Below are 14,661 nucleotides of genomic sequence, written 5' to 3' on the forward strand. Positions count from 1 at the left end.
TAGAGACAAAATACACACTAATAACTCCTAATTAAATGTAGAGTGATGTATAAACACATAGTGAGTGAAATGAGATGAATGAAGAAGAAATAGTGGATAATGGAAACCCTCAGCAGCTTAGACTTGTTACTAAGATATTGTTCATGGTCACCTGATACAGCCCTATATGGTCCTCCTCCTGGTTTTACAGAAGAAGGACCTGAAAGCTGATGGCTCTGCCTCCCATTTAATTTTTTAAATATTCTAGGAACCACAAGTAAGACAGCATTGTGAGAGTGGAGTGCTGTGTTGAGATGATACAGTACTGTGAGGTCTTTAACATAAAATTACCTTTTATGTGAATTTGAAAACAAGAGGAGCTAAAATTGTCTCTCTCTCTAGTCTTTCATTCTTCAGCCATCATTTTGCAATTGTATCACTTACACAACATCATGAATAAGACTGTAACTGTGGACTTTTCAACCTGCCTTTAATTTGTTCATTGAAGAAAAGTTTTATTGTTGCTCATTTTTGCCAGAACCTCGATGAGGAGTAATCACATTTCATAGAAGTGCTGCATATTTGGCCCTATGTGGGCTACTTATGATTCATTTATGGCACAGGACACCTGAAATCTGTTCTTTATAGGGAAGGCTAGTCTGAGGCTAGTCAGCCAAACATGGCCACATTTGGCCTTGAGTAAAAGCCAGATCTTTTTGTTTTATGAATTTCTTTATGCATCAATTTCAAATAAAAGTTTCAACTGTAAATAACATACTTTAAAGTGGTAAAAGTGATCTTGTTTTGACCCTTCAGTCATAGCAAAAGCTTCTGGGTTGCATACTGCATTCAGCTTGTTCCATTCAAATCAAGCATGCTCTGCAGATTCCGATTGTAAATGACAGGGCAATGCTCTTGTGCAGGATTTTCCAGACCTCTCTCTCTGCGCCAGAATGCAAAGCTATTCATGATGATTTAAAAATATACCGCGGGGTGTGACAGATAACGAAGGAGGCGGTACTTTAAATTGTCCCTTATCGTTCTCCGGGATATGTGACTGTGCTGCAATATCAATACCTGCAGCAGCTTCAGCAGCTCACTCCGGACCGCTGCGCTGACTGCTCTCCCCTCACCCTGGTTCATCCAAGTGACGCTCAGTGAGTTCTCCGCTTCCCTGCAGTAAAAACATGCAGGTCATCTCCTCTCTGCAGGCTTCACTTCATAGCCTATAACATCGGTTTCTTTACTTGTCATCCCTCCCAATCCCCCTTGACAGGCATGCGCCATCTCCATCCCGATTGTTGGGTGAAAAAGTGGGCAGTTCAGGGTTTCATATCTGGCGTCACTTTCTCCAAACTCCCTCTTTTCTCCCCGAGCCTCTGAGTGTGCCGGTCCCAGCCACCGTTTACCTGCGCAGAGCATCCAGAGCCGCTTTTCCCGTGACAGGACAGTCGCACTGCAGCACGCTGACAGGCGCTCACGGAAAATACTCTTTACAGCAAAGAAGTGCAACCTGCATCAGCTGAGATGCTGCTGAGAGTCATCCGGTAGGCTTACCGTCTCTTTCTCTCCCTTAAGGTCGATGGGTCAATGATACGCAGTAGATGATGCGATTTGGTCTTTCCAAAGTTCTTTTGAATCTCCTGTGTCAGGTTAAATGGACGTATGATTAAAGACAATTATACTCATTGCCACTTAATTGCGCTGTAGTAATTGATGTTCTCCGAAAGGTCCTGAAATTAATTGTAAACTGCTGTCCCCCACTGTGTTCAAACCGTGTTTCCGTGTTTTACGCATGCACACCTATAAAGGTAAAGGAAAGTAAGGATAACGGGCTATTTTAAACGCATTTACTATCAATTTGGACTCATACAAAGCCCCCCCTGCCATTCAAAAGCTTTTCCTGGGATTTCACACTCAGTGCTTTTATTTGCCCTGTGGGAACAAAAAGCTGCTTTTTGTTTTAAGTGCGTATTTTAACTCTTCACTCGCTGTGGTCCACCTCAGGTGGAGTTCAGTAATGGACAGGTAGAAAGACAGAGGGCAAATTGAATGATGAAGCAGACTTTTAAGGATTTCTTTCTTCTGTTTAATAGGTTTGTGGCTCTCTGGTCAGATTTGAGCAGATATAGAAAGCAGTGGTGTGGTTATGCTGTAATTTCATGACAGAGTAATCATGTTATCATCTTCCAGTGGGATGCCATCGAATTGCTGGACCACAACCCTCTTCAAATCCTGATTTTATATTGATCTCAGCTGCACAGCTTAAAGTTTAGTGACTGTCTTGCACAGCTGCAATTCTCTCATGTGGACAAACTCTGTCCACAGACAAACACAGGCAAACATACAACAAGAAAAACCCACAAAAGTGGCCTTCCCCTCTCTACATGTTAAATTGGTCAGTACACAAAAAATCACAAAATCAAAACTAGCCACAGTCACAGCTGGTAAAAATGTGGCTCACAATCTATCTAGAGATCTGACCCAAACTAGAGCGATGAACTCTGCATATAAGATGAAATGTAAAGCATGGTGGAGAATGGACGGCCATCTGCTCAAATTTAGAGCCAGATATGTTGTTGATCCTCCACTGCACCAGTAGGTTGTTCAGCTAAAGCTATAGTTACAGAAGTTGTTCTTGTTTTTGTTGTTGTTGTTGAGGATGAGTTGCACTCAGGTGTATAATTAGATAAATAACAAGCCTTGCTCAGACCTCTGAATCGCTGCTCATGTCAAAATATTCAAAATGAATGAACAATCCTGGCAATTCAAACTGAATATTAAGCTACTGCATATGACGGAGGACAACACATTTGTGCCCCGTGACACAAATGTCATGCAAAATAACCCCTGTGAGCCAAAAGTGCAGGCTCCAGGGTGCTTGAATAGCTCTGTTGCCATACCCACCTAGTATTCAGACCTTCTTCTTGAGAGGGGCAGCCAGTCAAAATAAGATTTATTTAAAGGGGTTCTTCTCTAAAAGGGAAGGAGCTTGTTTCAGAAAGCAGGTAAGCTGAAAGACTTTGCAGTGTTTCTAACTATCGCTCATGCAAAGCTACTTTAGTAGAGTCTGTGTATCTGAGTATTTGAGTGCAGATTTGAGCTCAAACTGCAGGTGCCTGACTCCTGGGCATGTTTGCCCTGAACGGAGAAAGTGATGCGTCTCAGAAAGCAGAGCCCACCTGATCCTGAACACAAGCGGAAATCGCCTCCTGTGTATAAAAGGACAGCTGTACAGGCTGAGCTTCATCTGTGGATCCACTGAGTCAAGCCTAGGATCAGGTGTTTGCGCAAAACACACTTTAATTTGTTCCCAGACAAAGTGGGTGGTGAATCAGCTGGTGGGTGGCTCTTCCAAAGTGGTAATCTTGTAGACAGGAGACAGACCACTGATGATGTAGAGAGTTGGAGGTGTGGTGCTGAGTGAATAGCCTCATTTACCAACTCGCTCTGCTGTTAAGTGTACAGTAGCCAGTGTTTATATTCAAAGTCTGGGTTTGATGTTGTTTCTGAACTGAATCACCTCCTTTGACCCTGCCAAGGTCTCCAAATGAAGTAAAGACTGACATTAAGTTTATTTGTTTTGAGCTGGATGTAAAAGTGGTTTCTGTCTGGTTTAGGTCAGGCAAATGTCATCAACATAAATGGATTTGTTATTAAGGCAAATAGCAGCAAGAATGTATACTTGTGGGAGTCAGTTATTCAATCACAACTGTCCAACTGAATATCCAGCTGCTGACCAGAGTTCTGGTGTGTAGGGCCAATAAATAAAATTGATTTAGTTAATATGGTTTAAACTTCTTCCAGGTCAAACATCTTGTTCAATGTTAATTGCATTAGGAAGCAGCTGCTGGATAGAGTATAAACTCTGTGCTTAAATAATTTTTTCATACACTAGAAAAAGAAAAGAAGTTGAAATAAGTGAACAGGCTGCTTTATATTACATTTAACTTCTGTTTACATGTAGTCTGAAAACTGAAATCTTAAATATTAAAAGAAGGAGAAGAAAAGAAGACAACAAATAGACCATAGTTGCAAAAACTGTGCATTTTTATGGGACCCTGTTCTGTTTTATCCTGGACATATCCCTCCTAAAGCCAGTTCCAGCTCAGCACTCCTCCAAGTTTACAGCACATCAGTCAAACTGACATGTCTGAGCTGGCTAAATTGGGATCAGGAGCCTCTTCCTGGTTTGTGTGCATTGACACTGATGCAGGCTGCAGAGGAATGTCTTTGCAGCACTGACAGGGATGTTTGCATAAAGTTGATGAGGTTTATTTAACGCCAATTTCTTATGTTTTCTTTTCCATAAATGCGTTAGTCTGTAGCTGATTATTCCACAGAAGATTCTGGATTAGTTGCCCTTTTGGATAGAGTGCTGGCTGCAGTTTGTGGGCCGTAGCTGCAGTGGGTGGCATTGATTTCAGCTTGACTTGTCTTCACTGCTAACCTCACTAAAACAAGCAGACCTGCAAAGTGCTTGGCGAAGGCGAGGCCGAAAAATGCGATCTAAAGACGGCACAAAACAACCAGCAGCAACTAGGATTTTCTCTGCTGTCATCAATCTGAAAGCACAAACCGGTATTTAAGCACACTGTCACATTATACCATTTGAATCAGTGTGCGGGGTCTTAATGTGGCCCTTTCTTTTGTACAAAGCCTGCCCTAGAATGATTCTTAGTGCTTTGAAACTTCCTTCTCCATCAATGAAAGGGGTGAAAGAAAGAAAAGAGAAAAAGCAAGCAAGTGTGCCAGTGCCCTGTCCTTTAATTTTCCCTGAAGCCCTTTGTAAGGGACTTGGTATGAAGTGAAAGCACAGTGTGCAGCTGTCCTCTTGGCCCGCTCCTCGCTTTTTTTGTGAAACCTCTTCTCAAGAATACTAATAGTGATACCAGCACCATGGAGTCCACCCAGCTGGCAAGAAAACAGACAACAGTTATTCTACCATCAAAGAAGGCCATTTAATGTGACACAAGTTACTGAGCTGTGTGTGCCGACTCCTTACCAGGGATCTACTTGATATACAGGAGGTCAATTCTTGTAGTACCGTACCTTGCAGAAGACAACTAGAGGCTCTGAGGCTCATATTGAGAAAGTTTATGGAAAAAACTAAGTGATGTGATAACATATATGGCTGTTTAAACCATCATCTTTAACGCTCTTTGCAAATTACAGCTTTATTGGATCAGTGGTATCAGCAAAGCACTAATCAGTGCAAAAGCTCCACCTTCCTTAGCTGTTAATGACGGAGATTGTGATCTCCGTCATTACAAGAACAGTAAAAATTTAAGATTATCAGTGGTGTGATTGTTGCTACTGCTGGACTCGATGTGTTGGATTGACTGCGCTGGGTTAGGGTTTAAAATTTGGCATTGTAAAAACACACTGGTCTTCCACTAAGAAACAGAGATCCTGTTAGGCACCGGATAGTCATGCTGATTAGAGAGCGAGAGGGAGAGAGGAAATTTAAATCCACCAATCAAATGTCCACCAGCTGTCAGTTGCTTCCACCTGTGTCGCTCAAGCCCGGTTAGTTACCATGGTCATGGCATTTTGTGTAACTCAGAGTATCCAACCGTCCAAATCTCTCAAACGAGCTTCGCTCACCTCTTGTGAAACTGCTTATATCCTCTACATAGGTTTAAAAAGCATAAGGATCCCAAGTCATTGCTCCACAGTATCGCAGGGGTGAGATAGAAATAGAGATCACTTTCATTTTTCTCCAGAAACCCTCGATCACTCAGATGCCTTGAGATCTAAAAGTGCAAGTCTGTTGACTTGGAGGAACAGAGCATTTGAAAAAAGACTAATTTTCCTATGAGTCAGTGATAAAATGACATGTGTGGCATGAAAATTGTGGCCTCTGCCACAATTTTAAGTTTCTGCTTCTCCCACTATGTCAGTTAATCACTCGGTATACTGTAAATACTAAACTTTCTTTTGAAAGAAAACACAAGCAGGCGTCACAGGTTTTTACAGTGCTTGAACTGTGTTTCTATGTTTTCTTTGTACAGCAATATACAGTCAGATTGCTTGCTTTGCAATGGTCCCACCAGTTATTACCACCAGCCTCACATTGTACGCATCCTCGTCATGGTGCCAAAACAGTTCTGACCCATTTGGGCACAGAAGGAGACCAGGGAATCCTCTGGGTCCTGTGGTTTGTGGGCTGGGTCTTAATGCGATCAGGATTATTTAGGCGTCTGTCGTTGATGCTCAGTCTAGTTATGCTGTTGCAGAGAGCATTCTTCTGTTGGGGGAGAGTGCTGCCATCGTGCTGTGCTGTTCGTTTAGGCTGAGCAGAACATTGCAGTATAATGAGATTATTAATGGTATTTACTCCAACTTCAAGTGTTGTGGCTGAAGTTAATAAGTTAATAAAGACTTGTATTGTACAGTGTAAAATTTCTGTTTTATAATAAAAGAAATTTCTTATCCGACAACTTTAGGTAGCAAGATTAAAGGTCTAACCTTGCACTATCAGTGTTTCTGGTGAAGTGTGAGGTTGGTTGAATATGACACTGACAGGAATCCTGATGAAACACCTTGACGACTGTTGAAACTGTCCAGTATTTAATTGTTTTTCAATGACGGCCCAATCAGGAGGTTGTGTGAAGTCGCTGTGGATGTCTTGCCACGGCTGCTGGGTTAATAACAGGGCCAGGCTGGTGACGGAGAACTGGCAGGATGCCGCTGGGCTGAAACGCCGTGTCATTAGCTCCTGGAGGTGATGAATGACTTGTGGTCAGGAACCTCTGCTTCCAGCTTCCTTTCGAAAACCAGAGAAGTTGGTCTTTTATACTGTATGGCTGAGCTTTTTTTGGGACACGTGTGTTTTACTCAGAGCTTCTGCTCCAAAGTTACAACTTAAAACAAAAGGTCTTTCTCACAAAATTTTATAGTTATTGTATTTGTTTAATGTTTAGACTCTGTTGCCAGTTTTCTAGTGTGCTCAGCTAAAACTAATCCTGACTTATAGGAAAAAGGCCTGCTGTAAATTGTAGTTTTATGAGAACCATAATGCTCAGTGTTTGTTGAAGCAGTTTCACTGATGTGTTGAGGCCAAGTTTATGGTAAATTTAAAAGCTCTGGTATTATACTGAGACCTGTTTCTGACATTTTATGGGATAGAAATTACATTTGTGCAGCTAATAAAACATTATTACAGCTCCTTTATGTCAGCAGGATAACACCAAGTCTGTTCAATATAATGTGGATAGTTATTTCAGTCTTTCAACTGATATCCTGAAAACTGAAACTGAATCCCTCAGTTTTCTTATGTGTCTCGGACATTTGTTCCTTCTTATACGTTAGATAAGATAAGATGAACCGACACAACATATGACCTCCGATGTCAGAAATCATTGTACTTATTAAAAATCCATTTTTATTTAATTCCACATATTTGTGAAATTGGAAGAAAAATATCTGCTTTTCTTCTTCATTTTATTTATTTTATTAATATTTTATTGTGTTTGCCTTTTTAATCTCCACAGACATGTGCAGATACTTCCACTTCTTTATGCAGTCTGCCATCTCACACTGGCCTTTCCCACCCAAACTCTACGGTACACATACGGTACGGTGTCTACATTTCCCCTGATCACTTTTTGATTCCATAAACAGAGACTACAAAAGTGCATTGAGAAGTGGGAGCATGATTCACTTTTCTTTTCTTTTTATTAATTTCCAGATGAGGTGGAGCAGCTCCACGTGAGCATCCCCCACTCAGGACCAGTTGTTGCTCCACTGAGCAGCTCCATTTCCATCCCTTGTGTGGTGTCTCTGTCCCCCATCTCCAACTCCACCTCCGCGACGCCTGTTGTACCGAGGGTCAAGTGGTCAGTCATATCAAGGGGGGTTGAAACGCAGATCTTAGTGGTACGGGGTCACAAGGTGAAGGTCAATGAAGCGTACCGAGACCGAGCGGCGTTGCTCAACTACACCTCCTTCCCTGATGATGCGTCACTTTGGTTGGGAGATCTGCGCTCCAGCGACTCGGCTCACTACCGCTGCGAGGTGCAGCAGGGCCTGGAGGACGCCAGTGACCTCGTGGAGCTCAAGGTCAAAGGTAACGCGATGAAAGACATGGCTCATTAGTAAAGTTTGGGGTAGATTACACAGAATTATTAGAGACTGTGTTTTTTAACTACTACAATTCTCGGAAAAAGAAAGAAAAACCACAAGAAGGATACTGACTCTGCTAAAACTCCTGTGTTTTGAAATCATATCGTAGTTTGATTATTGGTTCCACACTGTGATTTTGGTAAGAAAATATCTGAATCTCTCATCTTAGTAGAATCCACTGAAAACTGCCTGAACCCAAAGATACCCAATCCTCTGTGTAATGATAATTAATGAGTTGTTTCTAGTTGTGTAGCTCAGTTTCCAGCTCAGTTTCTTTCCATTTAGTAAGATGTCTTTGTTCCAGGAGCTTTTCCAAATTATTGACTTAAAACAGTTGAAACAGGTAATGCAGTTAATGTATTTGTAGGTATGTTATTATGTGCATGCTGTGTGTGTTTCTAGGTGTTGTGTTCCACTACAGAGATGCTTTGGGTCGGTATGCCTTCACCTTCCATCAGGCCCAGAGGGCTTGTGAGGCCATCGGGGCACGAATCGCCACCGCCGACCAGCTGCTTGCATCTTATTACGACGGATATGAGCAGTGTGACGCGGGCTGGCTCGCAGACCAGTCTGTCAGGTATTTCATCACCTGTGTGCCCTCTGTATCATGCTCACAGTACAACTTATTAAAAAGACAGAGATAGATAAAACATATCTTACAGGCTCATGCAGCTGATATACAGTAGATGTTTTTGTTGTTTTACTCAACTTCTTGATATAAGTTTGTAATCACTGACATCTTCATCGGTCAGACAGTGTTTCAGAGGTTGCTTACTTACAAAGTATAGCGGTACCGTTCTCCACCTGCCCCTCAGGTGTGCTTCACATCTCAATACAAACAAAATTATCTTACTATGGTAGCAACATTACAAAACAATGTCATATTATACTTACCTAACATAAGAAACCACTCACCAACCTCTAAACTGACCCATTTATGCACCTATAACAACTTCATTAGCAACACACTGTCCACCCTCTTTAACTGTATAGTGCAAGATTCATTTCTGTTAAACATACACCCATACAGTAAAAGAGGCTCATGACAATAAAATCTAATTTATATGAATGACACCATCTAACAATGATGTAAAAAACATTTTATATAGTAGAACAGCACCTGAGTATTGCAGGGGACCCACAAAACTAGTTTACTGTATTTAGAGACTATATCAAAAATGTAATGTCAGTTAAATAACTGTATAAATGTACTTAAGGCAATGAGATTTGAAACTATGTGTCAAACCCACAAGATCAAAATGGCATGCCATTATATGCATACATAGGTAAATTATAATGCATGTAAATGTACAATCATAGTGAAATCCTGTATTACCTACCATCCATCCATCAGCATGAACAAAGGAAACAATAAAGTAGCATGGGTATGTAGGCCTTTTAGTATGATAACAAAAACACCCAGACTCTTAAATAACATTATAGTTATTGTATATAGTTATTGTTATATGTAAATACATTATATTTGTGTTGCTCTATAAGTATCCATGTGTGAGCTGGTTATTGAGTGACCACAGAGTAAACGTGTCATAACATTACCAGCTGGTAATGTTGCAGATTTACCAAGCTATCGCCAAATGCAGCATTAATGTTATGTCACATGTTTGTCGAGTCTTAAGTGAGGATGATGGTTGTTTTGCTGCTTTGCTGCAGGTATCCAATCCAAGTGCCTCGTGAAGCCTGCTATGGAGACATGGATGGGCAACCAGGAGTGAGAAACTATGGGACAATGGATCCAGATGATCTGTTCGATGTTTATTGTTATGTAGACGAAATTAATGGTAGGAATTATAACAGTTTAATAACTTCTATATGTAAATAGTAGGATTTGGGTTTTTTGTTTTTTTGCCAGTAGGCTTAATGCAATAATGATACATCTGGCCTAATTTGTCAGTAAGTCAAATTATACATTTTACATTTGGAAAACGGCATTAGGGATCTGTGATGGACAATAACTATTACAATGATTTTATTTAGTTCAAACATATAATTATATGTTTTTACTTTCTGTAGTGAAATGTCATGCATCACATCAGATAAAAACATGCCACTTACTATATACAAATATCCATTATAAATTAAGACTGGCACATAATTGCAGTCGTGCCAGCATTTTACTCACTTGTATCCAGAAAAAGTAAAAGACTGAACAAATTTTCTGTCTGTAGGGGAGGTTTTCCATGACTTCATCCCACAGCAATTAACATTTAATGAAGCGCAGTCGTACTGCAGAGCTGCAGGGGCAGAGCTGGCTACAACAGCACAGCTTTACTTGGCTTGGAGTGAAGGACTGGACCATTGCAGCCCTGGCTGGCTGTCTGATGGCAGCGTACGGTACCCCATCATAACCCCAAGGGAACGCTGTGGGGGTGCTCTGCCTGGCGTCAAAACTCTCTACCAATTCAGCAACCAGACTGGCTTCCCAGAGCCATCCAGCCTTCATGATGTTTACTGTTTCAAAGGTGATAATGTTGTGCCTTTAAATGCAAACTGTTGATTGTTAATTTGACAAAAACTCTAAAGTGGACCTTTTATGATTTTCCCTTTTTTGGCTCGTATTTACTCAGTTTCTCCCTGGGATTAATACAGTTTCTCTAATTTGATCTGATTTAACAAGGCCACAGTTTGATATAATAACATCCTGCTTCAGATTGCAATAAATACCTGGCTTCAAAAAGGTCTGGTCTGTAATCTACAGTGGCTTGCAAAAGTATTCGGCCCCCTTGAACTTTCCCACATTTTGTCACATTACAGCCACAAACATGAATCAATTTTATTTGAACACGTGAGAAGTGGAACAAAAATCATACATGAGTCCAAACATTTTTTACAAATAAATAACTGAAAAGTGGGGTGTGCGTAATTATTCAGCCCCCTGAGTCAATACTTTGTAGAACCACCTTTGCTGCAATTACAGCTGCCAGTCTTTTAGGGTATGTCTCAACCAGCTTTGCACATCTAGAGACTGAAATCCTTGCCCATTCTTCTTTCCAAAACAGCTCCAGTCAGATTAGATGGACAGCGTTTGTGAACAGCAGTTTTCAGATCTTGCCACAGATTCTTGGCTGGATTTAGATCTGGACTTTGACTGGGCCGTTCTAACACATGGATATGTTTTGTTTTAAACCATTCCACTTGCCCTGGCTTTATGTTTGGGTCGTTGTCCTGCTGGAAGGTGAACCTCCACCCCAGTCTCAAGTCTTTTGCAGACTCAAAGAGGTTTTCTTCCAAGATTGCCCTGTATTTGGCTCCATCCATCTTCCCATCAACTTCCCTGTCCCTGCTGAAGAGAAGCACCCCCAGAGCATGATGCTGCCACCACCATATTTGACAGTGGGGATGGTGTGTTCAGAGTGATGTGCAGTGATAGTTTTCCGCCACACGTAGCGTTTTGCATTTTGGCCAAAAAGTTCCATTTTGGTCTCATCTGACCAGAGCACCTTCTTCCACATGTTTGCTGTGTCCCCCACATGGCTTGTGGCAAACTGCAAATGGGACTTCTTATGGTTTTCTTTTAACAATGGCTTTCTTCTTGCCACTCTTCCATAAAGGCCAACTTTGTGCAATGCACGACTAATAGTTGTCCTAAGGACAGATTCCCCCACCTGAGCTGTAGATCTCTGCAGCTCGTCCAGAGTCACCATGGGCCTCTTTGGCTGCATTTCTGATCAGCGCTCTCCTTGTTCAGCCTGTGAGTTTAGGTGGATGGCCTTGTCTTGGGGATCATTTCTGAATGATCGCTTGAACAGTGCTCCGTGGGATATTCAAGGCTTGGGAAATCTTTTTGTAGCCTAAGCCTGCTTTATATTTCTCAATAACTTTATTCCTGACCTGTCTGGTGTGTTCTTTGGACTTCATGGTGTTGTTGCTCCTAATATTCTCTTAGACAACCTCTGAGGCCGTCACAGAGCAGCTGTATTTGTACTGACATTAGATTACACACAGGTGCACTCTATTTAGTCATTAGCACTCATCAGGCAATGTCTATGGGCAACTGACTGCACCCAGACCAAAGGGGGCTGAATAATTACGCACTCGCCACTTTGCAGTTATTTATTTGTAAAAAATGTTTGTAATCATGTCTGATTTTCGTTCCACTTCTCACGTGTACACCACTTTGTATCGGTCTTTCACGTGGAATTCCAATAAAATTGATTCATGTTTGTGGCTGTAATGTGACAAAATGTGGGAAAGTTCAAGTGGGCAGAATACTTTTGCAAGCCACTGTATATGATGGCATCTGTATATGAAGATAACCTGGTAATCTCAAACACAGCTTGAAACTTGGCTTGAAGGGAGATGGGCCCAAACATATTGATTTAGACAGAGAATGAACTGAGAGTTCATATCAAAGCCCATCATCAGATAAATGAGCATTATTTTGACTGTTATGACTCATGAAAAGCTACTCTAGAAGGGAATAAAAATATGATGTTGGAACAATATGTAGTGCATATTTAACAAGAAAGAAAGCACAACTAGATTTGTTTGTTCCATATTTCACATGTTACATTTAATTGTTTGTCTGCTCTCTGCAGAAAACAGAAATGCTTCCACTGACTCTCCGATGGATTATGTGGGCACAGAACCTGAAGACATTGAACACAATGTTGTTATTCTTACGGAAAAATATCAAGAAATTCAGTTGAACCAACTAGCAGAACAAGTGGAGCGAGAGGCCCAGAGCATGCTTGAATCATTGCCTTATTTTACTGTCTCTGTAACTACAGAAAGCCCGGTTGATACACACCCAATGCTGATATCAGACACAACAGAGTCTCCCCTCCACACAACGCCTACACTACACGAGCCGCTCGACCAAACTTTATCTCCCACAGAAATGAGCTACGATTCCCAGCATCCTACAGCACTGATGAGCAGCACTATCACAGAAACCCACAATTCAGCAGAGAACACATCATTTCTGCCCACTGATTACAATGAAACATATTCCAGCCAGAACTCGAGTCTCACCTTTCAGCAGTCTGAAAGACCCACATTTGAGCCTGAGATGCAGAACCAGACAGAGCCAGACACAAATATTGAAGTAAACACAGAGCCATCTGGAACTCTGAATGAGACCAAAGAAGTACAACAGACCACCCTGTCTTTTAACAAATCAGAACCCAACTACAGTGAGACCGACAGCAACCGTTCTAAAGAGGACAGTTTATTGGAGGCTACTACTTTAACCCTTAACCCCATGGTTGAAGTGGAGCTGGAGGAGACCCGTGTAGACCCTGAGCAGATGTTTCCCCCAACTGAGGCCTCAAAAGAAGAAGAAGAAGAGGCAACACTTCTTACACAATTATCCCAAACTACTGAATCTACTCCGGAGGTGCTAACCTCAGTGTGGGCTCCTTTGGATGGTTCTGGAGATATTTCTGAAGGTATGTGCATGTCCCACAAAAGTTCAAACATTATTATCTTAGATAAATTACTTTCTTGTCAAGAGTTAGGCTAGCATGAGATATCCATGTCACATTTTATGTTTTTTAATATAATAGAAGAACTAAAAGGGTTATATTCTGGACTACCTTCTGGCTAAGAGCTGTAACGTCCTAGAGTTTGGTCACCTATGTGAAGAGGGCAGATTTTGTTACCTTCTGAAAAGCTAGCTGTTTCCCTGTTTCTAATTTTTTTGGTCTGAAGGTCAGAGATTGACAGTAGACTTATTGTTTCTTCTAATTTTTCTCATCCAAGCAATTAAATATACTTCTCAAAAACAATATGTAATCCCATAATGTTCTATGCTCTTTTCCAGAAAGCAAACTCGATATGAGTCCAGCCAGTTTCATCTCCACATCAGATTCCTCAACTTCTGGCTTCACCACTCACCCATCTCCCATTGCTTCTGCCAGCAGCACCCATGCTGAACCTCAGACAGTGGTTCCACATTTGACAGCCTCATCTCAGTCACCCCTTTCTGACAAACTGGGCTTGGATATTCTTTCTACAGCCTCACAGCTGTGGGAGTCCCCCAACTCTAAACAGGAGGGAAGTGCAAGCTTAGAAATTGAAGACACGCTCAGTTTGGAAAATGAGGATAAAATGCTGCCCACAGCAAAATCTGAAGACCTGCAAGTGTCTGGAGCAAGTTCAGTTACCACTCGCTCTCCAGACATCTCAAACACTTCTCACTCATCCACCAGTTCGCCCACAGCACTATATCTAACATCAGGCTACAGAATGTATTTGGATACTGTGACCGATACTTATGAAGAAGCAAGTGGTCATGTACCTGATACACTTAGGACCACCCTTCAAGAAGACATAAAATTTGCTCCAACCTTTGAAGGTGAAGTGTCTTTAACTCTTGAAGAGGAAGCCAACATTTCCGTTTCTCTGGAAAAAGAAATAAAAATTTCCCCAACCCTTGCTCTTCAAAAAGAAGCAAATGTTTCTTTAAATTTTGAAGAAGAGAACATTGTTTCTCCAACGGTTGATTTTGAAGAAAATGTTTCCTCAGCCCATGAAAGTAATGCTGTCCCAACTGCTGTTTTTAAAGATGAAGAAGCTAATATTACGCCTACCTTT

At 41.4% G+C, this 14,661-nt stretch overlaps 1 protein-coding gene across 1 annotated transcript in view; it reads left to right on the plus strand.

The window, feature by feature from the left end:
* The first annotated feature begins 1,071 nt into the window (after positions 1 to 1,071).
* Positions 1,072 to 14,661, plus strand: part of LOC102203175 (brevican core protein-like) — a 23,051-nt gene continuing 9,461 nt past the window's right edge. Inside the window, exons 1-9 of the mRNA XM_013912798.1 lie at positions 1,072 to 1,136; positions 1,256 to 1,526; positions 7,476 to 7,558; positions 7,673 to 8,050; positions 8,509 to 8,683; positions 9,778 to 9,905; positions 10,293 to 10,586; positions 12,663 to 13,514; positions 13,889 to 14,651. Of these exons, the coding sequence (XP_013768252.1) occupies positions 1,507 to 1,526; positions 7,476 to 7,558; positions 7,673 to 8,050; positions 8,509 to 8,683; positions 9,778 to 9,905; positions 10,293 to 10,586; positions 12,663 to 13,514; positions 13,889 to 14,651 (2,693 nt within the window). The 5' untranslated portion in view covers positions 1,072 to 1,136; positions 1,256 to 1,506. The remainder of the gene's footprint in view (positions 1,137 to 1,255; positions 1,527 to 7,475; positions 7,559 to 7,672; positions 8,051 to 8,508; positions 8,684 to 9,777; positions 9,906 to 10,292; positions 10,587 to 12,662; positions 13,515 to 13,888; positions 14,652 to 14,661) is intronic.

The sequence above is a fragment of the Pundamilia nyererei genome, unplaced genomic scaffold (genome assembly GCF_000239375.1).
Source record: "Pundamilia nyererei isolate P.nyererei 1_Seehausen unplaced genomic scaffold, PunNye1.0 scaffold00102, whole genome shotgun sequence".
In the NCBI taxonomy this organism is placed as follows: domain Eukaryota; kingdom Metazoa; phylum Chordata; class Actinopteri; order Cichliformes; family Cichlidae; genus Pundamilia; species Pundamilia nyererei.